This window comes from Budorcas taxicolor, chromosome 2 (assembly GCF_023091745.1).
Source record: "Budorcas taxicolor isolate Tak-1 chromosome 2, Takin1.1, whole genome shotgun sequence".
Lineage (NCBI taxonomy): Eukaryota > Metazoa > Chordata > Mammalia > Artiodactyla > Bovidae > Budorcas > Budorcas taxicolor.
Genome location: NC_068911.1, coordinates 42593778 through 42619576, shown reverse-complemented (window position 1 = coordinate 42619576; position 25799 = coordinate 42593778). Strand labels below are relative to the sequence as shown.

Sequence of the window (25799 nt, the reverse complement as noted above, 5' to 3'; positions counted from 1 at the left end):
CCTTCTCGACGCGAGGAACGCCGGGAGGAAGTGCGTCGGCGCCGGCACGTGGCCTGCTGGGAAATGTGGTCTGAAGGCGGGCCTGACGTTCCGTTGCGCAAATTACGCAGGCAAACTGCTCAGGGGGCGGGGCTAATTCCCTCCCTGATTTTACTCTGGAGCCTAAAACTTCCAAGCTCCACCTAGGCGAAACTGCAATAAAGGAAAATAAATCCCGTGTTTTCTTGCTAGTCGTGAACCTGTAAATATCATTTAGCTACTTTCAGACTATTTTTTTACACCTGTGAAAATGGTGCCTGACAACTGACTTTTGTGAAAGTTAAATTGAGCGTGGAATTAGTTAGGTTCTGTGACTACTACTTGCTGGTAGTCCCCCTCTGAGTTCACAGTGGCCTGGCCACTTCCAAGACTGACAATGAACCTCTGACACATGCGTACAGCAAACAGTAGGGAACCGTAACGCCTACCACTGGAACTGTCCATGTCTCCAGACATGTATTGGAACATTTTGTCCACGCTTGTCCTGACTGCAGTGTCCGCACACCCGAAGGCCTGCAGGAGGCCTGACTGACTGACATGGGATCCTGAACAGCGTTGCCTTATATCAAGAAATCCATTTTACTGTAAAGAAGGTCAAGTATTTATTTCTGTATAGTAAGTCACTTCAAAACATAACAGTGTAAAGCAAAATGGATTCATTATTTCTCATTTTTCTGCGGTGCTTAGGCAGGGATTAGCCGGCCCTGGGCTCCTTGCTGTGGGTGGTTTGGCTGGGTTCACAAAATTGCTTGTGTGAAACTAAGCAAAGATCCAAGAAGGTTGCACTGACATGCCCAGCCTCTGTGGTGCTCCATGCTGCTTCTATCTCTGTATATGTGAGATCATAACATTCTGAAGTCTAGCCCACGTTGCTGTGGCAGCTGGTTGCCCCCAGGGAAGGAGTGGAAGCTGTCGGTCCTCTTAAGGCTCAGACCCCGAGAACTCTCCTTCTACCATTATCTGTTGGTCAAAGCAAGTCAAAAGGCCAATGCAGATTCAAGAAGACGGAAAAACATGCTATTTTTTTTTTTTTAGCTGCACTGGGTCTTGGTTGCTGTACGCCAGCTTTCTCTAGTTTTGGAGAGCAGAGACCACTCTCTAATTGTGATCTGTGGGCTTCTCATTGTGGTGGCTTCTCTTGCTGCAGAGCGCTGGCTCTAGGGTGCTTGGGCTTCAGAGGCTGCAGCTCTGGAGCATGAGCTCAGTAGTAGCAGTGCACAGATTTAATTGTCCTGCAGAATGTGGAATCTTCCCAGATCAGGTATTGAACCCTTGTACACTTCACTGGCAGGTGATTCTTAACCACTGGACCGCTAGGGAAGTCCCAGATGGTACCTTCTGATGTGAGGACCAGCTTGTGTGTATAAAGATGGGATTTTTCAGTAGTCATATTTGAAGCCTCTGACTGCAGTCCCCAATACCTAAGTCATCCAAGGCTTTGGAATCAACGGTGGGAAGCCGTACCAACATCTCACCACTGCTCTCAGTAGCCGCATCATGGAATTTGCACTTCTTGCCCCACCGAGAGGCTTCCCTTGTCATTGAGGCCTGACATGACCATGCATGCGCAAATCAGCAGCACAGAGGAGTTATATTCTAGGTGATGAAACTTAAACTTGGACCAACTGGAGGTATAACTTGGTAGACAAATTTGTGACTTTTCCCATAACACTTCCAGCACCCACTGACTACCTAGAGCCCAGGAACAGTCCTCTGGGAAAGCAAGGTGCCCAGCGTAACACCACAAAGGGGCAATGGCCTGACACTGAGTTGGGGCAGTGACGCCTACTCATTTGTGCTCTGCTCCTTCCACGCCTCACTGCTTTCCTCCCGTTCCTAATTCCCTGGGAATGAGGCCCTTAATAAAACAGTTCCAAAGCGTTGCTGTCAAGCTCTGCTTTCTGGGGAACTAAAGCCAAAACGGCACTAAATCTAGGTCTGCACTAAAGGCATGTGTGAAGGATGCCATTCAGAAAGAAAATTATCTCAAAAGACAGCTGAGACGTATGAAGGAATGGTGAGCAAAAAGGGAAAAAAAATGGTGAACATGTAAAAATGGAAACAAAAGCATGTATATACTATATACTGACCTCCTCACACACTTCTTCAGAGCAGTTCTGAAGTTCAGAGCTTACTGTCTTCAGGGTTACTATTTTCAGTAAATCCTAAGTAAGACTGAACTCACTGCTGTCTTATTGTGTGTATCTGTGTTGCTGGTTTTTTTTTAATTCAATATCACCCAGAACTTCACTTCACTATCTGCAGTTTCTTTCTGTCCCTTCCTGCTCTAATAAGTGGGATTTTATGCAGCATTAAGATATTAATAAATCTTAGTTTAAAATTCTCCCTCAAAGAATGCATCAGGCCTACCTAGTTTATACTGGCGAAAAATCTGGTTTTCAACTCAACTTTTTTCTTCACGCTTTCAAGTCCTTTTAATTAGGTGCTCTAAGAAGCGGTCAGAACAGTAGGCAGGGTAGAGAAGCTGGTGCTTCTTAAGCGCCTTCCAGCAACCAGTCAGTCTTCATCCTCTGGCAGCTGGATCTTGCTGGGGTCGTGGAAGCAGTTGGATTCCATGATGGGGAGGCCATTGGCCTCTGGGTATTTCACAAGCCTCTCAGCTTCCCGGCAGGCCCATTACTGCATCCTGTAGTCAGGCAGATAAACCACATTCAACCCAACTTTTTAAAGGAACAGATTATTCCAATCCACAAACCTCTCCAAAAAATATAAAAAGGTCACTGCCCAATTCTTTCTGTGAGGCCAATAGAGTACTGATAACAAAACTAGACAAGGATAGTAAAATGAAGTGTGGTATAATCCAACCTCCCTCATTAACATAGAGGCAAACCTTCTACACAGTATCAGCAAGTGAAATCTAGCAGCATGTATAAGGGTAATAGACCATGAACAAATTGGTTTAATCTAGGAATACAAGGATCAGTTATCTTTAGAAAGTTAATGGCATTTATCGCTTTAAAAGATTAAAGAAGAAAAACCACATAATCACCTTAAGAGATGCAGGAAAAAAACCAGTTAATAAAACTCAATGCCAGTTGATGATGTTGACAAAGAATAAATCAATTGACCTGAGAAAGAAACGAAAAACTTTATTTAAGTCAATTTGAGGATTATAGCCCAGGAAGAGCATCTCAGAAAACTCTGAGAACTGTTAGAAGTCAAGGAAGAGTTATATAAGTTTTTTGAGACAGAGGGATGGTCATCAGTGACATATTATTGACAATTAACATGGCAACCAGATCTAAGCATCATCATGGCAGGTCATGTGGCCCTATACAAGATCAAGAAAGAATGTTATCTTTTAAGGAGTTATCTTGTTGGTGCTGGGAGAATGCTGCTCTTTATGGTTGAACTGGTATTCCATGAAGGGGAAGGCTGGTCCATGTATAACACAGATACACAATGCACAGTATGTGGGAAGAGGGGGCCAAAGGGCAGACAAGAACTTTTCATGTTTAAATTTTTCTTGTCTTGTCATAAAATATTAATTTTATTTCACAATGATATTAGGAAATCGGGAATAGAAGAAAACATTTCTAACCTGTTTTAAAAAAGAAAAATTAGTCGCTCAGTCGTGTCCAACTCTTGGCGACCCCATGGACTCTAGCCTGCCACGCTCCTCTGTCCATGGGATTCTCCAGGCAAGAATACTGGAGTGGGTAGCCCACTGCCTTCCCCAGGGGATCTTCCCATCCTAGGGACTGAACCTGTGTCTCCTGCATTGCAGGCAGATTCTTTACCCTCTGAGCCACCAGGGAAGCCCAAACCTGTTAAAGAATATCTTAAAAAAAAAAAAAACTTTGTATTTTCTCAGAATATAATCATAGCATCTGAACACAGACCATTTTCTTTCTTCTCCTTTGATCCTTAACTCTTTATTCTCTTTATTGTAACTTCGGTCATGTGTCCCTAGCACACTGGAACACATACTGATTCCAGAAAGAAGCTATGAGCAAATAAGACTTCTCTCCATTTCCCAGTGCTCCAAAGAAATCCCTAGTCCCCTGAGACTCTTCACATACTTAAAAGAATTGCGTTCGGGCTAAGTCACTTCAGTAGTGTCCAGCTCTTTGCAACCCTATAAACTGTAGCCTGCCTGTCTCCTCTGTCCATGGGATTCTCCAGGCAAGAGTACTGGAGTGGGTTGCCATTCTCTTCTCCAGAGGATCCTCCACCCCCAGGGATGGAACCTGGGTTTCCTGCATTGCAGTCATTCTTTACCATCTGAGCCACCAGAGAAGCCTGGTGGAGAATTAGGTCTGTAATTATTTGTCTAGTTAATTGCTGTGATTCAAAAGTATAATAACTTGCCTTATCTCTCTGAGAGGGTCAAGTAGTTACAGCCTGGCTTAGGTGCCCAGGTACTGAGGAGAAAGGCTGGTTATCTTGATCCAAGTGTTTACATTTCAAGGATAGTGAGGTCCAGGAGTCTTAAAAGTCTAGACCTAGGACCCTGGGGCTGCCTGAGTCCAGAGAGATTCATCTACATACTAAAGGACTCAAATCTGGAGGGGATCCAGATCCCCTCTCTGAACAGATAGAAGTGATTTTTCTGAACCTCTCAACTGCGCAGCATCTGGCCACTCAAAAAAGACAAATTTCCATCAGTTCTCAGTGGGCTGGGTGGGCGTGGGGGAGGCCTGTGGAGGGTGTTTCATAGTTACTGTTACTGTAGGGTAATTAATAAAAAAACTAATTTAATGCATTGTGTGAGCTTTAGGACAAAGTTAATAACGCTTAATATTAAAAACCCAACAGAAACCCATGCATATATAGATTTTTTTTAATATGGCAAGTGCCATTGCATACTGTTGGGGGAAAGAGAGACTAATTCAATAAATGGCACTTGGACTGTTGATTATCCAAATGGGCAAAAAATGAAGTTACCTATTTAGCCCATACTAAAGCTATTTCAAACTGAATTAAGGACTTAACTGTTAAAATCAAAACTTTAAAATGTGAGGGAGTAACTTGGGGGTAGGAAAGGATTCTTTACACAAGACAAAGAAGGTACTTATCATAAAAGATTGGCACTTTTTGTATTGAAATAGAAATCCATAAACTGAAAAGACAAGGCGCAAAACGAGATACTTGACACAAGCAACCGACAAGAATTTAACATTCCTTAGCGACTTCACTTTCACTTTTCACTTTCATGCATTGGAGAAGGAAATGGCAACCCACTCCAGTGTTCTTGCCTGGAGAATCCCAGGGATGGGGGAGCCTGTTGGGCTGCCGTCTATGGGGTCGCACAGGGTCGGACACGACTGAAGTGACTTAGCAGCAGCAGAGCGCTAAGAAACAGTACGAAAACACACCCCACTGAGAAGAAAACTGGACCAACGACCAGAATAGGCACTTCCGGAAGAGGAAGCGTCGGCCAACACACGGAAAACCTACGAAAGAGGCTCTAACGCGCCGACGACCGCGGAACCGCAGCAGAGCAGCCAAAGCCCCAAGTGCAACTCGCCGGGCGGACCCGCACTGCCGTCAGTGTTGCTCGGCAACCATGCGGGCCGCAAGGCGGGGCCGGACCCGGAGCGCTTCCGCCTGGCCCGCCCCACCCGACCGGAAGTGACGCCAGAGGCGGGCCCGAGCGGCCTGCGGCGGCGCGGCAGCAGCTCCGGCAGCCTCGCGAGGGCGCGGCGGCAGGTGAGTAGCGCGTCCTCGTCCTCCTCGCGCGTGCGCGCCGCGGGGCTCGCGCGGTCCGCCCCCTCCCTGCCCGCAGCTTGTGTCCGCGCCGCCGCGGGGTCCCAGGAGACCCCAGCCCCCAGGGCCCGATCGTGCTCGCGCCCACCGCCCGGCATTGGGGTCCGCGCGTGTCCGCGCTGCCCGGTGGGTGGAGGCGCTCCGAGCAGATCCGACTCCCGCAGCCCGGGCTTCAGTTCAGCCGCGCTTTTCCCCCAGGACAGGATTAACTCCCATCCCTCGTTAGCTACTCGGGAGGCGAGCCAGCCATTGCTTCATGGGTTGCCTGGGGAGTAATTTTAAAATATGCTAAGACAGGATGTTCGTGAGCTGCCGCTAGCCACGGTCAGAGATCCACGTCCTGTTACTAGGACAGCGCCAGTCAGAGGACCGGCCCGGTAACCGAAGCTCAGCTGACGGTTACTTATCTATGGGGTGATCGCTCTCTGCAGCCGGTCTTCTAAGCAAAAACAAGGCAAGGTTGAAAAGGAGGAAGAACGCTGTCTGTGAGACTTCAGCTCCCCCGTGAACTGACTGCCTGGGAACTGACAGGCAAATCCTTGCAACCCTGTAATTTCAGCCTAGGAGCTTGTGCGATGGACTTGCTTCCTCCTAGGCTGCTGATTGCCTGGAGAATTCCATGGACAGAGGAGCCTGGCAGGCTATAGTCCATGAGCGAAGGGTAGGACACGGCTGAGCGACTCACTCACTCAGGCTGCTGATGTCCTGAGCCTCACCCAGACCTCTCCCCCTCCTCTCTTGCACTTGGACTGTGAGCCTGCAGTTACAGCAGCTCAAGGGAACTCAAAAAGTGCCCCGAGGGATGGGGGTGGGTGGGGTGGGGGAGGCGGTGAGGCATGGTTGTCTATGCTGAGGATTTAGCACTTTATCAAGGAATTCCTGTTCTCAAGGAGCTTCAATTCTATGGGAAGATACACAGATAGTAAGTACAATAAGTTAGCTAAATTAGGAGCAGGAAAGGGTGAAATGAAAATGGCCCTGTTAGCAACCAAGTGGAGATTTGCTTGGGCATTTTACCAGTTCTCTGAGCTTTCGGCTTTGAGTGTCAAGCATCTGTTAAAACTAGTTCAACCTCTGGAGGGACTCCACTGCCTTTCATTTAGGAATGTCCAGGGGACCGGAAACAGATGGGGCCAGCAGCTTAAATGAGACCATCAGGATCTGATGATGGCCTGACTAGTGGTCTCATTAGTACCACTACTTTCTCACATAACTCTTTAATCTGTTTATGTGTTGGCTTTCTTCTCAGGTTCCTGACTCTGTCCTACCTGCTTGTATTAGTTATCTGCTGCTCTGTAACAAATCAGCACAAAGTTTAATGAATGAAAACATCAAACATTTATTATCAGTTTCTGTGGGTCAGGAATTCATGAGTGACTTAGGTGATTATGGTTCAAGGACTCTCATGGGGTTGCAACCAAGATACTGGCTGGGGCCACAGTCCTCTAAAGTCTTGATTGGGACTGGAGGTTCTGACTCCAGGACAGCATGCTCACTCAAGACCTCGGTGCCTTCTGGGCTGTTGGTTGGAGTCCTAATATCCTAGCTTGGGGGGCTTTTGCACAGGGCCCACGGCCTCCTCGCCTCAGACCAGGACGTCAGAGAGGAGAGGATGGTGAAGCCACCACACGTTTATGAACTTGTTTTGCAATTTTGCTGGTTCTCCTGCCACATTCTATCTGCTAGCATCACTAAGCACAAAAGACTTCACCTTTTTATTTTTTTAAAAAACGATATGACCAAGGTATATTGGATATGCCTAGAATGTATCCAGCGGGTCTCTAACATATCTAGGAAGCAGAATTTTGGCTGGTTCTGGGTAGTCGTAATGGGAAGGAAAGTGTTTTAGGGAAGTTTTAAGGGGCATAGTAGGCATTTATTTATTTACTTACTTATTGGCTGTGCTGGGTCTTCGTTGTGGCATTCGGGCTTAGTTGCTCTCCAGCACGTGGGATCTTAGTTCCCCTGCCAGGGGTCGAACCCACATCTCCTGCATTGAAAGGCAAGTTCCTAACAACTGGACTGCCAGAAAGGTCCTCAAAGACGTCACCTTGAAGGAAGGCACATCAAAGAGCTTGTGAACTTATTTTAAAACCACTCCTATGGGAAGAATGCCTCTTTGTAATTCCAGTTGGATCCTAACCCCTGTTGGCTAACTGATAGCTAACCCTAGACAAGGAGCTCTCCTCAGAGTTACCAGAACCACAGTCGGCTTGTGGAAAAGTGCATTTACCCAGAGAAAATCCAGGTGCTCTTACAGAAAGAAGGGGTAGATGTGAGGTAGTCAAACTGACCCCGACATCTGATACATGCTCTATATTTCAGATGAGGTTTTAAAAGTCACCTGCTCCTGCACAGTGTATGCATTTATGAAAAAGCCCACAAAAAGAAAAACAACAACAAAAAATGCATTTATGAATTACTCTTCCAAGAAAAGTTTACAGGCAGACCATAGGAAGAATTGGACATTTATTGACAGGTGAATGTGTGTGTTTATTTTATGCCATGCACCATGCTTTATCCTGGGAAAACAAAGGCCACAAAGAAGGGATACCTTCTGAAGTTTCTGCCATCCGGGGCAGATCTCACCAGTGGCTCAGTGAGTAAGGAGCAATGGCAGGTGCAGAGGGCAGGGTCTGGTTTGAGTGGGCGTTTAAGGCCTCATGACTGAGGGAACAGATGCTTGGTGTAGGGTTTGGGGAGAGATGACACTACAGGTTGGCAAGAGCCAGGTGGTGAAAAGACCTGCAGGCAAATTGTGAAGGGTTGGTCAAGAGTTTCAAGCAGGGGAATGACATAATCAGGAGATGTTTTAGAAAGATGTCTCTTGCAGCATGAAGGCAGGGGTTTTTTTTTGTTGGTTTTTTTTTTTATCAAGATTTGAGAGGGCTACAGAAATCCAAGTGAGAAATTATGAAAGTATGACCTGAAGTAGTTGCTGTTGGTAGGATAAGCTAATTTAAGAGGTAAGTTAGAATCTACAGGGTTTGTTGGTTATTTGGAAATGTACTGGATACCTCACTCAAAATCAGTCTTTATAAAACCCACAAACTTAGTGAATTTTGTCCCTTTTCACTGTGTTAAATCCTTCATGGAATTTGGATATGGTGTCCGAAAAGAACACTGATTCCTAAATGAATACCCAGGAAGCAGATGTTGAGAGATCAAATGGCATGTCTCCAAAACTGGAGCAACTTTTTTAAAAACTGGAGGTGGGGCATGGTGGAGAAGAGTGCTGGTCTGTAGACGCAAACGGCTGGCTCTGTTAGAAATCACTGAACTGGGTGAGTGGAAGGTTGGGGCTAGTGCTCTCTGCGTTCATGAATCTCTAAACATTTGTGTGCCAAAAGCTTTTAAAAAATAAGTAAATTCAAGTGAAGACGAACTTATAGGATTGATGAAAGAAAGGTGATCAAATAAGTTATTCTTTATCTTCTTAAAAGCTCTGCCTTCCCTAATGTGAGGACAAGAAGAAATACTGGTTTGTGGGGGAATCAGAAGAAATTAAATCTGCCTTAGAACTCAGGTAAAAGGCTTCTTCCATGTGATTTTATGGATAAATCTGCAAAACCTTGTTCTGTGTAATAGTCACTCATCTGAAATACAGGTGGCTAGTCCTTCTTAGCTCACTCTTAGGCAGTGTTCCAGCCACCCTCACCTGCTCTGACAGGTGTGGCCTTGAGTCTTGTGAAGGAAAGGGATTGTGCTGAGGTCTGGTCCCTAAGCACTGACCTGCCCGTGAAACATTTGTCTTTATCCGGTTGTCTTGAGATTATTTGCTTAGTGACAAGAGGAAATAGTTTTTCGGCTATAAACAACTGAACACTGAAGTGGGCATTGTCTGACTTCTGCTTTGCTCAGCCGAAAACCCAGTTTGCCCAGTTGGGTTCTGAGGGCGTCTGTCACACGCGCGCCTCTGGTTGAATGCTGTCGGAGCAGTCCTGATGTAAAGACATTCCTAGACCGCTTGTGTGTGTCATAGCTGGCTTTGGGGACGAGCGTTGGGGCACGTGTGCTGTAAGGTGGATTCTTGATTACAGGTCAGGAGGTCTGACCACCAAGACAAGCTCTTGCGTGAAGCTTTCTCCCCACGTAACTGACACTTGTGTTTGGCACCGGGAGTGTGCCTGCCCTAAAATAGCTCTCCGTCAGTGGCTTCAGGAGGAGTATCATGGGCGCTTTGAAGGAAAAAGCCCGAGTTCTCTGGTGGAAGGTGGCCCGCCCGGTCCATGGGGCTCACGCAGGGCTTCCTGAGGTTTGACGCGGTCCAGCCAAGGCTCGAGGCTGGAGAGGGCCTCCTGGCAGGGGACCCAGCCCCACAGAAGACTTGAAAACCAGCCCCCTTACTGGTCAGTCACAGCACGGCCAAGTGAGCAAAGGCAATGGACACGCGATCAGATGCTCTGTGTTCCTTCCTGTATGATTCCTGCCCCTTTGAAATATAAGCCCGCTGAGTGTGAGTTAGGGGGAAAGCTCCCCGCCGAGAGAAGCCTGCTCCTCCCTCACCCCCACCTTACGAGTCTCGCTGGACCTAATCTGTTCGATTAAATCTTGTCATGGTTTAATCCAGGGACAAAATCCTTTTGGTTTCTCTCACTAGCTGGTGAAGCTAAAGGAGTGAGGTTAACCTATAGTCAGAGTTTTTCCTGAGTGTTCCCTACATATTTTTCACGTTTTCTGATTCACAGTTACCTTTGATTAAAATAATACCTGCTTTGTGAGGCTGTCACCCTAGTAAGGTCAAGTAATCGAAGCAGCTATTCCTGTGTGAATGGAGGGAGGTAGTCTGGGTCTCCACCAGGACTTCCGGGCAAATACCAGCGGGTGCCTCCTCCCTTCTTCCCTCACAGAGCAGACTGTGGTTCCATGTTCTCAAAATTCTCAGCTAAAACCAGAGTTAAGATTTTAAGGCATGCAGTTTAAACAAAAATTTTACTTACTTTAAGCCAATTTTTAAAAACACGCAAACAGCCTTTCTGTTTGAAGTGCTTAATTTTCAATATCTGACCTCTTTGATTCGTAGTCTGAAAATTCCTTTAAAAGAATGCGGTGGGGACTCCCCTGCTGGCCCAGTGGCTAAGAATCTGTCTTGCAATGCAGGGCACATGGGTTCGATCCCTGGTTGGGGAACTAAGATCCCACAAGCCTCTCTGCACAACCAAAAAAAAAAAAAAGGAATGCTGTAAATTTGAACATTTTAAAATTGGGCAGGGGGTGGGGGTGGGGGACATGTTTCTTATTAAACTCCTCTAAAATGATCTCTCCAAAAAAAGTTACCAAATTTTAGTTTAAAAAGTTAACCCCTGCTTTCATAATCCCTGTAGAATCCTCAGGTCTTTGTCAGGGCAATTCTCCCTTGTTAGACTCTTTGTTAGCCTTGTTAGATAGACTCTTTGTGCTTTCATTATGCATCACAGTTAGGGTGAGGCTTTTTTATTTTTTATTTTTCTATTGTCTCTGACTCAGTAAACTCTTCTCAGAGAAAGAACTCTTGGAGGAAAAGGAGTTATTTCTTTTCTCCAAATACTGCATCTTCTTGCCCCTCCAAATGTTAACTCTTGCTGGGTGTTCTGTCCTTCCCTGCTGGGCAGGAGCGCAGGTTTGGCCTTGAGCAGACACACCCAGGGGAGCTGGGTGAGGCTTCTTAGTGCTGGGGGCGGTGGTGGGGCGAGCAGCTTTGAAAAGCCTCACTCAGTGATTGCGTGTTTATCTCAAGCAGGTGATTCTTAGACTCATACCTTTTGCCTTAACAGATATCATCTAGATGGATTTTCTTTCTTACCTTTCACTTTTCCCTTCATTTCTTTTTTCTGTTGGTTTACTTTCATAGTTATTTGGGAAGCTCAGAAGCGTCAGGAGAAAAAAAAACCCAGTGACCAGAAATCATGTGAATCAGCTTGATTTCTGTCGTTAAGTCCCAGAGCAGCTTAGAAATGACAGAAAAGGACAGGGCTGCAAATAAGGTCAGGATTCAAATCGCTGAGCCTCAGGGCCTTGCCCTTTATTATCTTTTCATTCTCTGTTGTATCCTAACAGCTGTTATTTGAGGTGAAAGTCACTCAGCCGTGTCTGACTCTTTACGCCCCCATGGACTGTATAGTCCATGGGATTCTCCAGGCCAGAATACTGGAGAGGGTAGCCTTTACCTTCTCCAGGATCTTTCCAACCCAGGGGTCAAACCCAGGTCTCCCGCCTTGCAGGTGGATTCTTTACCAGCTGAGCCACCAGGGAAGCCCAAGAATACTGGAATGGGTAGGCTATCTCTTCTCCAATGGATCTTCCCGACCCAGGAATTGAACCAGGATCGCCTGCATTGCAGGCGGATTCTTTACTAGCTGAGCTATCAGGGAAGCCCCATTTGAGGTGAAAGCGGCTTCATTACCTCGGGGTCCGTGTGCCCAGTGCAGGCTGTGCTTTCCTTCAGCATCTGTTGCCCTGATGCTGATGAGGATGCATACACAAGGCTCCCACGCTGAGTTTTGCTAACGTAGAAGATATGCATTCCATGCCCAGGCTGGCCTGTCTTTCCAGCGGGCCCGTTACTGAGAGACCATCGGTGGGGGGCTGTGGGTCTGTCCTGTGTTGGCAGGTGAGGGGCTAATTAATCAACACACCTGGGTTTGGGCTTCATTCCGGGGTTAAGGTTGCAGAGGCTTCATTGCGGTATTAGAGGCAAAAGACCTGTTAAGTTTCTTTTATTCCCCCTTTGTGTGGAATTGAACCAGAACAGCTGTGATCTGAAACAGACCGGAAAAAAACCTGGGGTTCACCAACTGACTGATCTAGCTCCGAGGAGACTTTGGGCAGTGTACTCTGCATCTGCCAGGCTCAGGGGTCGGGCTGGCACCCTGAGGCACTCTCAGCACCTTCAGTTGTGAGCAGTGCTGTGGGCACCCAGGCCAGGTCCAGGTGTGCCTTCGGCTTGGGGGACCCTGGAGCCCCGCCACGCCCTCATGGGCTCCCCTCCTGCCCAGGCAGGCCCTTCGTGACCTCAGACACCTGTGCTGTCTTCTTCGGGGACTCGCTGTACATGAGCAGCAGAGAACCAGAGGGACGTTCTCCCCATGGTGGGGAGAGAAGTGATTGCCATGGGGGGCCTGCAGAAAGGCAGTGATTGGTGTGAAATAGGCAGGGTGGAGGTTGACTGTTCTCAGAGGTCTTTGCAGAAACTCCACTGTGGTTGATGTTCTGCCAAGAACAAGCAGAACAAAGCACAAACAGTTCTCTGACTCTGGAGCAGAAGCTTCAAGATCAGGCAGCTCCAGGGCGGCGCCAGCACAGGGGGAGCTCTGACCCCACTTCTTTATTATTTTTTAAACTGTGTACTTGGAACTAATTATAGGCTCACAAGATGTTACAGAAAGCTCTCAGGGCTGGCCCCGGCCGGTGGTGACGTCCTGCGTGGTGTTGGAGGCACTGTGGCGCAGACCCGCCTCCCCCGGCCGCCAGCCTCCACACGCGCTCCCTTGTCTGTGCATCTGAGGACAGGGGCAGCCGTGGGCGTGTGGACCCCCACCCGACCCGAGAGCCCCGCCTGGCCTGTAGGGACCCAGGAAGGAGGAGGAGTCCAGGGAGTGGTTTAGAGTCTTGCCCCAGTCTTCTCTCTGTGCACTGTTTGTTTCCAGGTGAATCAAGTCTTGTTACTTGGTAAGGTTTCTCTCCTGAGAACACAAACCTTCCCCAGGAAGGAGCATAGTATCCTTCACCTGTTTGTTACAAAGTATCTTTAACTTGGAACTCTGTTAATAATTAAAAGGAAAAAAGTTATTCAGAGTAACTAGAGTGAGCTCTTGACTCAGGGAGGTGCCTGGCGTTCTGGCTCCTAAGCGGGATAGGCAGCAGGGCGGAGGGACCCAGAGACCTCCAGCCAGAGACCCCCCTGGCCCGCCCCGGCACACTGTTAGCTCACAGGAGCCGAAACGGCTCTCGAAGACGCTGCAAAGTAGAGCTCAGTATTTCACTTTCCGGAGTGGTTTATCACTGGCCGTTTGGGCAGGCTCTGCCCGAGGTGAGGGCGGTGGCCTTTGGCCTCGCTCACAGGCGTGACTGGAGGCTTGGGGCCCACGTGGCTGCACAGCAGGATGGAGAGCCTGTGCTTCCTCGGGGCCAGTCTGTCGGTGCCACCACCTGCCGTGCCGTCTCCGGACGCCCCCAGGGCCCTGGTAGGAGGGCGCGGGGCTGGAAACGGGGCCAGGGCCCTGGTGGGAGGTTGCGGGGCTGGAAACGGGGCGGCCCAGGGGATGGGCGGTCCACAGTGGATGCGCAACCGGAGGGGTGACCAGCGTGCCCCAGGAGCATCCCACTGAGAGGGCCCGAGGCAGAGCCTGGTGCCAGCGCCGACTGCCCCCAGCCATGGGCCCGCCGAGCCCCGGCCACATTGGGTCCCCAGTACCCACCAGTCTCTGAGTTTGGCTCTCCGGCTCCCCTCCATTCTGGCACTGTCTGCGTGACTTAGCCACTGCACCACGCAAACAACAACCTCTATCCAACAATTTCTCTTTCTGCCAACATTAGCTGCGGTATTTTGGCAATCGGGAACCTTGGGTGGTGTAGCGAGGTCGGACGGGTACCTTGGACGGGGCACCAGAGAGCCCGCATCTGTCATGGGCCGCAGCTCTAGGGGCAGGCGGTAGCCTCCTGAACACAGTTTTTCATTAATGGTCTTTAGACGCTGGGAAGGCTTACGTGTAAGAGAGGGATTAGATGTGAGTCCACAGCACAAAATCTGGACCGGGAGCTGGTCACGGGAGGCAGATTTCAGCTCACAATACGGCAGGTTCCCAGCAACCAGGCCTGTGCATCCCCACACTGTCTGCAGGCCCCATACCATTCCTGTGCCACACCTGCAGGCCAGCAGTGTGCTCAGTGTCCTTTAATATTTTCCTTTAGTCAACTCACTTTTTCTGGGTTTAATACACTTGACGAGAACTGCCCGCAGGGTCGGGGACACAGAGCTTGAGAGGGGGCCGCATCCCAAGTCCCCATGGCCAGGGCGGGCACAGCATCCCCCCCCCCCCCCGACTCCCACAGTTGTGCTGCTGCTGCAGATACCAAAGCAGGGCTGAAATGCCCACCACTTGGCAATAGAGGTAAGCCTACCAGCACGAGGGTGCCTGTTGGAAGCGCCCGGTGTTGACGACCTGTCTGTGAGCCGGCTTCCCAGACCCTCTCTCCTGGTGCCCCGCTCCTCCCCTGCAGTCAGATGCTGGGCTGAGAGGAGGCCCTGGTCACAAGCTTTGCTCCATTTCCTGTGTTCAGCTCATTTCCTTGACAGGCTCACCTTTTCACGATATGAAAACTCCTGTCTCAACATTGAGGAGAACGCACAGACGTCTGGTTTTTCAGTTGTGGTAAGGTACACATAACATGGACGTTACTATCAGTGACATTTAGTACACGCATGAGGTCTGCAGCCATCGTTACATCACAGGACAAAGCAACGCCTGTTAGCAGCCGCCTCCCCCGCCCCGGCACGCACTCACTCACTTTCTGTGTCGAGAGAGCTGCCTGTTCTGGGCACACTGAATGAGGCTGTTCAGCGTGTGCCCTGTGTCTGCACAGTCTCACCGAGTGTTCACAGCTGTGCAATACTCCGTCACACAGGCAGACCCATGCTGCTTACCCACCGCCTGTAGAGAGACACTGGGGTTGTTCTAACAGTGAAGCTCTGAGTGTCTGTGTGCAGGTGCTCTGGGTCTCCTGGGGGGACGCCCAGGAGTGGTGCCGCTGGGTCAGACCACTGCCCCGTGTCTGACCGTCTGAGGAGCTGCCAGGCCACCTCCACGGCAGCTGCCCCGATGCCCGCCCCCTCAGCCGCACACGACTGTTTACCCAGGGTCTCCACCTCCTCCTCCACACTTAACATTTTTTTCACTTTATTACTAAAGCCGCTCTAGTGGGTGTATACACAGGTTTTTATTATATAAATAGAGAAAAGGCATTAAAGGGAGAAAGTAAAAAGTTTATACAGGGAATCGGTGCTCTCTGTGGCCTCTTCCTGCTTCCCTGACCCACCCCGTGGGAGCCCGTCACACCATCCTGGTTTTGACCTCCAGCAGGGCCTCCCTCTCGGGTAGATGAGGATTTCACCCACTCAGGCCCTGTGATCTTCTGTGTCCTCTCAATGTGATCTGTATCCGTTAGGACACTGGTTTGGCTCTTTGCTACTGCTGCTGCTGCTGCTAAGTCGCTTCAGTCGTGTCCAACTCTGTGCGACCCCATAGACAGCAGCCCACCAGGCTCCCCTATCCTTAGGATTCTCCAGGCAAGAACACTGGAGTGGGTTGCCATTTCCTTCTCCAATGCATGAAAGTGAAAAGTGAAAGTGAAGTTGCTCAGTCGTGTCCGACTCTTAGTGACCCCACGGACTGCAGCCTACCAGGCTCCTCCGTCCATGGGATTTTCCAGGCAAGAGTACTGGAGTGGGGTGCCATTACCTTCTCCGGTTTGGCTGTTTAAAAAGGATCAAAATGACAAATACCTGGCCTTACACAAGACAGAAGTGTGGGACTTCCCTGGTGGTCCAGCGGTTTATCTTCACTGCAGGGGGCTCGGGTTCGATCCCTGGCAGGGGAACTGAGATCCCACGTGCCAAGAGGCGTGGCCAAAAGCTAAAATAACAGCAGTGTGTTTCCTTCTCGCACAATGAAGAGCTCGGGGCTTGGTGGTGGTGGTTTGCAGCTGTCAGTGGTTCACCTCTTCAGAAGGGTTTTCCACCGTGTTTTCCGAGCCAGCCTCCCTGGGTTCCCTCCCTGCCCACGCCTGGTGCACTTGGCGAGGGGGCAGGAAGGAGGCAGGTGGGCCCCACCCACGTTTCCAGCAACAGTTTGCTGCGCTATGTGTCAGAAGCTGTACCTGTGCTCTCCGTGTCTTTAGCACTCTAAGCCTCAGCCTCCTGAACACTGTTCCTTTTCGCAGGGACAGACACAGGCCCCAGCAGGTCTCGGCCAACGCCCAGGTCACACCGTGAGTAAGCGCAGCCCCTCCCTGGGGTCCGGCCCTCTCTCGGGGCAGGCGAGAGGCGGGTCAGAGGTGCCTCAGTTCATGGTTAATGTTTAACGTGTGCTTTGCTGTAGTCTCGCCTGGCTGGCCTACCCGGGTCAGCAGGCGGGAGCCGTGGTCCCTGCTGCCTCTGAGACCACGGCCTCCCGGTCCAGAGCCCTTCTCCAGAGGAGCCGTGATGCCGTTGCCTCTCCTGGCTGATGGGCCACGGCCACGCCAGCTCCTGACCGCCTCTCCTTCTGTTGCCACTGCAGTGGCCGGGAGGTGAACTCAGGGATGTGCACACGATGACGGACGGCAAGGACTTGGAGGCCGAGATCCACCCGCTCAAGAGCGAGAACAGGAAGGTGCCGGAGAACGCAGGGGCCCCGGCAGGAAAGGAGCCCCGCGGGACGCCGGCCCCACAGACCCGCCTCTCGCGCTGCCGGACCGCGGCCTTCTTCCTCTCCCTGTTCGCCTGCCTCCTCGTGGTGTTCGTGGTCTCTTTCATCATCCCGTGTCCGGACCGGCCGGCGTCGCAGGGGGTGTGGAGGATCGATTACAATGCGGCAGGTGTGGGCGGCCGGGTGCCCTGGCGTCTCGGAAACGGGAGTGCCCTCGGGATGGTGGGTGGGGTCAGGAAAAGAAAGGGGCCCGTGTGGTTACTTTCCTGACTTAAAAAGATATTCGCAAGAGAGCACCTGGCAGAACAGATGCAGAGAAGGCCATCCCAAAGGCGAGAACCAGGCTGCCGGTCTCCTGACGGGCTCCAGCCCTCCCTGCTGACTAGTGCCCACGATCTGGGCCTGCAGCTGAATCTGCTTCCTGGGCACGTCCCTGCCCACAGGGTGCCATCCCGCATCAGGGGGCCTGCGTGCTCACAGCCTAGCAGTGCTGCTTTTAACAGACTGGAAGCCCTCTCTGGTGGAATAGGGCTTCCCTCATGGCTCAGTTGGTAAAGAATCCGCCTGCAGTGTGGGAGACCTGGGTTCGATCCCTGGGTTGGGAAGATCCCCTGGAGAAAGGAAAGGCTACCCACTCCAGTATCCTGGCCTGGAGAATTCCACCTACTATATAGGCCATGAGGTCACAAAGAGCTGGACAGGACTGAGCGACTTTCACTTTCACTTTCTGGTGGAATAAGGGAAATGTCTTCCATGAGCCTCACTTACAGTTGGTTCTATTCAGAATTTGGTGCTTAATTTTGACAGCGAGCGGTAACATCTGCTTCTATGTTGATTTTTGTCAGGTTTACTGAGCGGTAGTTCATGTATCGTAATATCCACCTGTGTTGAGTGCATGATTCGGTGACCTTTAGTCAGTTGAAGGCCTGTGCACCTGGGCAGCTGTCTCTGCATCCAGCGTTGAGACTGCCCTCTCATTCCTGGCCGGCTCCTCGCCATGGCCTGTCCCCACCACCGGCTCCTGTCTGCATGCACGTCCCAGGCCTGGACACTTCACGTGAATGAAATCCTGTGAGACGCATCTTCACTTCTCTCACATGAGTTCATCCGTGCGCTCGTGTGTTCCTCTGTGTGGACAGAGTGTTCATCCACTGGCCAGCCAGTGACCATTTGCATCATTTCAGTTCCTGACTTTCATGAGCAACACTGCTGTGAACATTTGTGTACAAATCCTTGTGTGGACGTGTCCTGTTTTCCTTGGGAAGACTGGCAGGAACAGGGGTGTTGAACCTCTCACTAAGTCCGGTTTGACTCCGGTCCCTTCCAGGCCTCCGTTTCATGTCCCCACTGGCCAACACTCATCATGGTCTTTGCCGTGTGGCCTTCCTAGTGGGTGTGAAGTGGTATCTCACTATGGTTCGCATTTCCCTGGTGACTAGCAATGTTCACGTGAATTATTGGCTGGTCTTACTCCTTCTGTGGTGAGCGTCTATTCATATCTTCCGCTCACTTAAAAGTATGATTGTCTTATTATTAACACAACATTGTTAATCAAATATATGTCAGTCAAAAATTTTTAAGGTTTTTATATTAATATCTTCCAGGTACAAGTCTTCCATCACATGTATGGACGTGCGAATATGTGTGACTCATCTGGGGCTTGTCTTTTCATTCTCTTTAGGGTGTCTACTGAAGCACAAAAGTTTTAAATTTCGATGAAGTCAAATGTACCCATTTTTTTTAGTGTGGATTATGCTTTTGGTGTCTAAGAACTCTTTGCCTAAGTTAAAGCCATGAAGATTTTCTCCGGGTTTTCCCGTTATAGTTCTTGCCCTGCCGTTGAGGTCTGTGATCCACTCTGAAGTTGCCCGCGCCCCCACCCCGCCTGCCCAGAGGGCACTCGCGCGTTTTCAGTCCCTCTGGCAGGAAGCTGCTGCTTTCTGATCTTAACCCCATGTGGTCCCCGGCTGACGGAGGGTGGGCAGCCCAGAGCTCCGGTTATGAGTCTTAAATCAGTGCTTCCCCAATAATGTGTGCCTTCGATTTGCTCCCAGAGTCCTGAAATGGGAGCTTTTCACAGTTCTGTCTCATTTTAGCGTTATTTTTGGAGGAGAGGGTTTATTTGCCAAGCTCTTCACCACTTAATTCTGAAAGTCTTGTGTCCAGTATTCAGTTTTTATTTTTGTGGTAAAACGCGTATCACCAAAAAACACTGCCATTTTAGAGTAAACAGCTGAGTGGCATTCGTTCAGAAGACTGCGCGACCATCATCACTTTCTCGAAACTTTTGTCGTCTCAGAAGTTCTGTGGCCAGTGCAGGGCAGCTCTCCACCCGCCTTCTCGCCCAAGCCCCCCACCCTCTGTGCTGCTTGTCTCTGGGGATGGGGGTGGGTGCCTGTGCCTAGCCCCTCACGTGACTGGGGGTGTCTTTTGTGACTGAGGTGTCTTTTGTGACTGAGGCATCTTTTTGACTGGCTGACTACACTTGAGGCTCATCCATGCTGCAGCCTGATGCAGAATTTCACTCTTTTTTTATGGGTGAATGACAATCTGTTTTATGGATGGATCACATTTTGTTTATTCTTCGACCCATGGACACCTGGCTTTTTTCCATGTTTTGGCTTTTGTAAATAACGCAGCTGTGAACGTTCCTGTAGAAGTGACTACTTGAGTCCCTGCGTTCAGTTATGCTGGCTGTACACCCAAAGAATGGAAGTGCCAGAGCCCAGGCTAATTCTCTGTTAACTTTCTGAGAAACTTCTGGGCTGTTTTCCACAGCAGCTGCCACATTTTACATCCTCAGGAGCAAAAGACAAGGGCTCCAGGCCGGAAACTCTGGCTTTCTTTTATTTTAATAATCGCCGTCCTAACAACTAAGAGGTGGTGTCTTATCACGGTTTTGATGTGCTTCCCTTATTACTAGTGATGCTGAGTGTCTTTCTGTGAGTTTATGGGCTATTTGTACATCTTAGGAGAAACATCTTTTCCAGTCTTTCGCCTGTTTTTGAGTTGGGTTGCTTTTGTTGTTGTACACTCTGGGTCCCCCTCATCAGGTGCACAGTCTGCAGACGCTTCATCCCTCTCTGTGGCTCTTTTCCCTCTCCTGACGGTGCCCCCTGATCAGGTCCAGTTTGCCTGTTCTTCCCTTTTGTCGCCTGTTTCTTTTGTTGGTTTGCCCCATGTTTCTTTTTCTAAGAGTTTTATGGTTCTGGCTCTTCAGTTTAGGTCTTTGATCCATCTTGAGAAAATGTTTGTATCCAGGTTGAGGTAAGGGCCGCATTTCATTCCTTCAGATGTCTGATTTTAAAGCATGTAGTTTGTAATCTGAGTCCTTGAACGGAGGAAGGGGTAGCCCCTGAGTGTGGACTCCGGATCCCAGGCTAATTAGGGCGGGCCTCGGCCCTGATAGAAGGTGCTGCCCAGGTGTCCTTGGCACCTAATGCCCCCTCTGGAGGGCATGGGGTCACCAGCCCGTGGAGGCAGCACTGCCCTGCTTCCCTCCGTGCGCGGCCACACCCAGCTCTGGCCCCATGGCACACAGCGGGACGCGCCGGGCCTGGCCTGGGAACGTGGCTGGTGTTTCCTTTCCAGTCGCCTATGACTTTCTGGCCGCAGAAGACGTGAACAAGGACAAGATCCAGGATATTCTCTTTCTTTATAAAAATACCAACAGCAGCCGCGGCAATTCCAGCCTTTCCTGTGCTGATGAAGGTACGTTTTGTTTTTATCCCAAAGCTGAGTGCTCCCTGCAGGAGGAGGAGGGGTCCCCTGGCCTGCTCGGGGTTTGGGGGAGGCAGCTGGCGGAAGTCCTGGACATGCCCACATCGCCACCTCCCCGTCTGACCCCCAAGGGCTTGGGGCCAAGGCCCAGGGTCACGCTGCAGCCAGCGGCTGCCCTCCCTCCAGGCTTTTCCTGCCCCTGCACCTTCGTGGCCGCTGTGTCTGGGGCCAGCGGCAGCGTTCTCTGGGAGAGGCCTGTGGCCCAGGATGGGGCCTTCGTGGAGTGCGGCATCCTGCAGCCCAGGGGCAGCGCGACGCCCTCTGCCTGTGTCGTCCTCGGCAGGCCCGGCTCTCTCGTCGCTGTGGACACGCTCACAGGTGGGCTGCTCCCTGCAGCAGGCCGCCCAGGCTCGAGGGTCTCAGGGCTGCACGCTCCTCAGGGCTCAGCTCGCCCTCCCCAGGGGCAGCGAATCTGGACAGGAGGGAAGGCACGGGCCTGGGGGCCGTGAGGAGTCACACTCCATTGTTCACCCCTCCAGTGCAGCTGCGGGCACCTGAGGCTGAGGCAGCCAGCTGCTGCCCACTCGTGGGGCAGGTGCAGGTACCAGGCCAGGTCTAGGGGGAGCAGGGTGTGCGCCGGTCCAGCTCAAGCCGTGAGGCGCGTTCACGCCTTAAAGACAACAGGCCCAGGTCCCTTTCCAAGGCCCTGAGGAATCCTGTGCCTTGACTCTGGGGTGGTTCAAGGTGGCACTTGCTTTATAAGCTGTGGTTTTAAGGACAGGCAGGAAAATAGAGGAAATGTTCTAAGAACACGTCTAAATACGGATGCAGGCAGGTTGTACCTGTGTCAGACACTGTCAGGTCAGCACCTGCAGTCCCCGGGTCCCCACCAGGCTGCACCTTCATTCTTGCCCGGTGCGTGCACGTGTGTGACCCCAGAGAGCAGCAGTGAGCCAGACCCTGCTCACCCGGAAAGGGGAGGTCCACGTCGGCCAACCTGCAAACACGATGCAGGCAAAGGAGGGGCCTGCCGCCAGAAGGACACTGTTGACCGTGCCTGTGGGCCACCCGGCGGTCACACACACACTGCTTGGGTACTGTGTTCTGTTTCAGGGAAGACCTTGTGGAACCAGCCCAGCAGCTTTGGGGGAAACGTGTCTGTCCTGAGCCCTCTGCTCCGCGTGCCTGACCTTGATGCCGACGGGGCCCCGGACCTGCTGGTCCTCATCCAGGAGGAGAACCAGGTACCGCCCCATCCCAGCTGTGCCGCCTCCCCATCGGGGCCTCGTCTGGGGCCCTGAGATGGGCAGAGAGCGCGCTCCCCGCCAGAGCTGCAGGCAGCCCCGTGGCCCCCAGCCTCATCAGCCCTGGACGCCCCGCCGGTGCACTGAGCCCCGTCTCCTCCCCTCGTGCTACAGGTCAACGGCTCCATCTACTCGGGTGGCACCGGGCAGCAGGTCAGCCCCCCGGACAGCCTGGGTGTGAACAGCGCCAGCGGCTCCATCCTCCACGTCACCAGAGCGGGGGCCCACTACATCCTCATCCCCTGTGGTATGTGGTGCCCGCAGCCCCAGGATGGCCTCCTCCACGGGCCTGCTGGCACCTGGGTGGAGACGGGTGTGGGGCTGGCTGTGCCTCCAGGGACGCGAGGGCCTCGCTGCTGAGAGGGGACGAGGCTCTTCTGTGTTCCCAGGCACCGCCCTCTGTAGCCGCTCCGTTAAGGGCCTGTACGAGAAGGTCAGCAGGAGGCACAGCCCGCTCAAGAGCGACCCCCTCTGGGAGGACATGCTCAGCGCCACGTCGCACAGGCTGGTTGTGCACAGGTGGGGGGAAGTGAGGAGCCGTGGGGGGCACAGGCCGTGTGCCAGGGGTCTAGGGTCACCCTGGGCTCAAACTCAGAAACCTGGCGCCTAGAAGTGGAATAAAAACTGGGAAAAGATGGGTGCCCCCGGGCTCGCTGGTCTCTGCATCCAGCGAGGTTCTCTTGTTATCCTGAAACTGGAGAAGCAAGAAACGTGAGGCTCTGCCCTGGGAGTCCCACAGGCGCGCTGGGGAGTCGGGGGAGAGGATGGGGAGCATCCCGCCCCAGCCCTGCGGGGGCCCCCTCCCACCCCTCCCACCCCTGCAGCTTGGGGGCCATCCGCTACCTGATGAATGTGCCAGGGAAGGCGGGCGATGACCTGCTTCTCGTGAGCACCGAGGCCTGCATGCTGCTGGACGGGCAGGACCTGACGCCCAGGTGGACCTTCGGGACAACCCAGGTCCTGAGGTATGGGGTCCTTCTGCAGAGAGCCGGGCCCCCCAGCCTGTCCCCCTGTGGAGACCTGGGGACAACGCCACTGCCTGTCACCTGGTGCCACCCTGCTGGGGGGGCGGTCGTGAGAACCCCGCTGATGACAGCAGCCCCTCCTCACTGGCACGCCCCATCCCAGGCACCTCCTCACAGAGGCCCTGCATGAGCCCCCTCTCTGCTCTCCTTCTAGAAAACCCGTTCTTGGCCACTACAAACCCGACACCCCAGCTGTGCTCGTCGAGAACGGGACCGGCTCCAACAGACAGGTCGGCGGCATTTTCTCCAGCCTCGGCTCTACTCACAGCTGGGAGCAGGACCAGGGCCCCGCAAGCCACCCCCAGGGCTGCAACCTGTCCTTTGCCTCCGACAGGTGCTGCTCCTGGATCTTGGCTCTGGGGCCGTCCTGTGGAGCCAGGTCCTCCCGGGCCTCCCTGGGGACCCGCCGTCAGCCAGCCTGCCCACCGCAGACCACCGCTCCGCCTTTTTCTTTTGGGGCGTCCATGAGCCGACTGACTCCAACCAAACGGTACAGTCTTGGGTTCTGGCTGACAACACAGGGCAGACCCAGTGGCTGGGGGCATGCAAGGAGACAGAATCCCCCGGAGCTGGCAGAGACGAGGGGCAGTGGGAGGACGGGGGTGGCCGGGCAGCAGCCAGAAGACCCCCGAGGAGGGTCAGGCGGGGAAGGGGGTAGGAGGTGGGTGCAGAGCTGGCACTGGCATTTCCCGGGACCCTGGCGGACACAGCTCTGGGCGGGGCCTCGAACGTGAGCGTTGGCCTCGCCCTCCACCCCGCACTCACACAGGAGCCCGGAGCCGCCGGGCACCGCCTGTACATGCTCCACCCCACGCTGCCCAGCGTCCTGCTGGAGCTTGACAGCGTCTCCGCCCCCATCGTCGCCTTCCAGGGTGAGTGCGCCCCCCGTGGGCCTGGGCCTGCCAGCTGCAGGAAGCCCACCCTGGCCAGACCCCCGCCCTGATTGCTGTGTCACCACAGTGGTTCTGCTGGAGCCAGGCCGCCACGCTGCCTACATACTCCTGACGGGCCCAGCCAGCCCCAACCCGCCAGGCCTGGTCTCTGTGACCAAACAAAAGGTGCAGGACCTCGTCCTGGGCGGCAGGGTGGTCCGCCTGGCCGAGGGTGGCCCCGAGAGCGACCAGGCCGTCCGGGACCGGCTCTCCCGCCTGCGGTACCGAAGCGAGGCCTAGACAGGCCGGCAGAGCCCACGGGGAGGAGGCCGCTGCAGTCACATGTCCCAGGACGTTGGTCCATCACTTACTCAGTCTACGTGCTGACTCCTGACCTGGCCACACACTCTGCACGGGTCCCGCCACCCCAGGGACACTCAGGTCCTCACCCAGCCCCCTGTCCAAGCCCCTTGGGGTTTCCCTGGGAAGGGCACGGGCCAACAGCAGCTCACCCTTGCCCCTCCATGCCTGGCTGGAGACAGCCGCCTAAGTCCCCTCCCCCTTCCGTCTGAGCCTCGCCTTCTCTGCACTGTCTCCCGGGGTCACGGCTCCTCGGGGCGGTAGGCCACTCCAGACCCCCACATGGTTGTGGTGAGTTACCCGGACAGCCCGTGACGGGGCCACGAGGAATGGACCTGGCAGGAGGACGTGCCGTGTGGAGCTGTGAGTGCCCTGAGGACCTGGCCGGCATATACCTGGCTCCACATGCACCCCTGGATGCACACCAGGGCTCCTTGTCCCTCAGGGGTCCCTGCAGCCCTGACTGGCCAGCGGCCCCTCCTTCCTGGTGCTGGGACATCCCCCCACCCCAGTTGGTGTCACCTCTGTGCCTTGTTCGCCCCAGACTTCCTGGTGCTGTGGGGCTCCGCCGTGACCGGACAAGAGCACGCAGCCTGATGGCCCTGGGCACCTCGGGAAGAAATCAGAATAAACACTGGTTTTGCACCATCAGGAAAGCCCTATATGTGCCTGTGTCTCTGCTGAATCGGTGGGAAGTCTGTCTGGAGGGTGGGCATCCAGCACCCAAACTGGCTGACCAGGTGTGGGGGGCGTCCCGCATAGCCTCCAGGTGTGTCTCGGGTTTGCAACCCTGCCCTGCTCACCCAGAACAGGGCAGGGGCCTGGCCTGTGGGTGCACTTCCCCCTCTGGGACAGGCTGGGGGGTCCCCCAGCCACCCAGCAGGAGCAACCCAGGCAGGAGCTTCAGTGAGATGCAGGTCTGGGCACAAAGCAATGGGGCCGTGTGGGGAATCCTACAGGAATTTACTAAAAGTGTTTACATGACGAGGCTGCTTCCAAAACCAGCTCTGCTTCTTGCAAAAGCCTCGGACGTGGTAACGAGGCCAGAGTTGAAGGAATGCATCCCTTGTCCCTGTGAGAAGCCACGGAGCCCCTGAGGCCCAGAGCAGGGCCCACACTGCAGAGAGAGGAGCCTGCTCCGGGCAGCGAGCAGCCTGCAGGCCTCAGGACAGTGTGCCGGCAGCCAGGGCTCAGGGCCAAGAGACAGCCTCCTCCGTGCACCTGGGCCTGTGAGTGAAGCCGCTGTGCCGGTGGCCACTGCACTCCCAGGGGCTGTGGCCGGTATTGTGCTCCCCACAGGGGTGCCTTTAGGCACAGCTGGCCCTGAAGACCTGGTTCAGCACCACCTGGCCCCCCGGAGAACTC

General features: G+C 53.0%; 1 protein-coding gene across 5 annotated transcripts; it reads left to right on the top strand.

The window, feature by feature from the left end:
* The first annotated feature begins 5657 nt into the window (after positions 1 to 5657).
* FAM234A (family with sequence similarity 234 member A) lies at positions 5658 to 25090 on the top strand. 5 transcript variants are annotated; one of them, XM_052661763.1, is made up of 14 exons: positions 5693 to 5712; positions 15044 to 15119; positions 16687 to 16734; positions 17025 to 17322; positions 20745 to 20864; positions 21060 to 21251; positions 21987 to 22117; positions 22292 to 22424; positions 22567 to 22696; positions 23002 to 23142; positions 23357 to 23432; positions 23537 to 23692; positions 23972 to 24074; positions 24163 to 25090. In XM_052661763.1, exons 4-14 carry the CDS (start codon positions 17058 to 17060, stop codon positions 24372 to 24374), a joined length of 1659 nt encoding a protein of 552 aa, XP_052517723.1. In that variant the 5' UTR covers positions 5693 to 5712; positions 15044 to 15119; positions 16687 to 16734; positions 17025 to 17057; the 3' UTR covers positions 24375 to 25090. The 5 variants fall into 5 exon arrangements, with proteins under 5 accessions (XP_052517739.1, XP_052517748.1, XP_052517723.1 ...); XM_052661770.1 differs by lacking the exon at positions 5693 to 5712 and adding an exon at positions 9281 to 9295; XM_052661779.1 differs by lacking the exon at positions 15044 to 15119 and having other exon boundaries at positions 5658 to 5712.
* Positions 25091 to 25799: the final 709 nt, after the last annotated feature.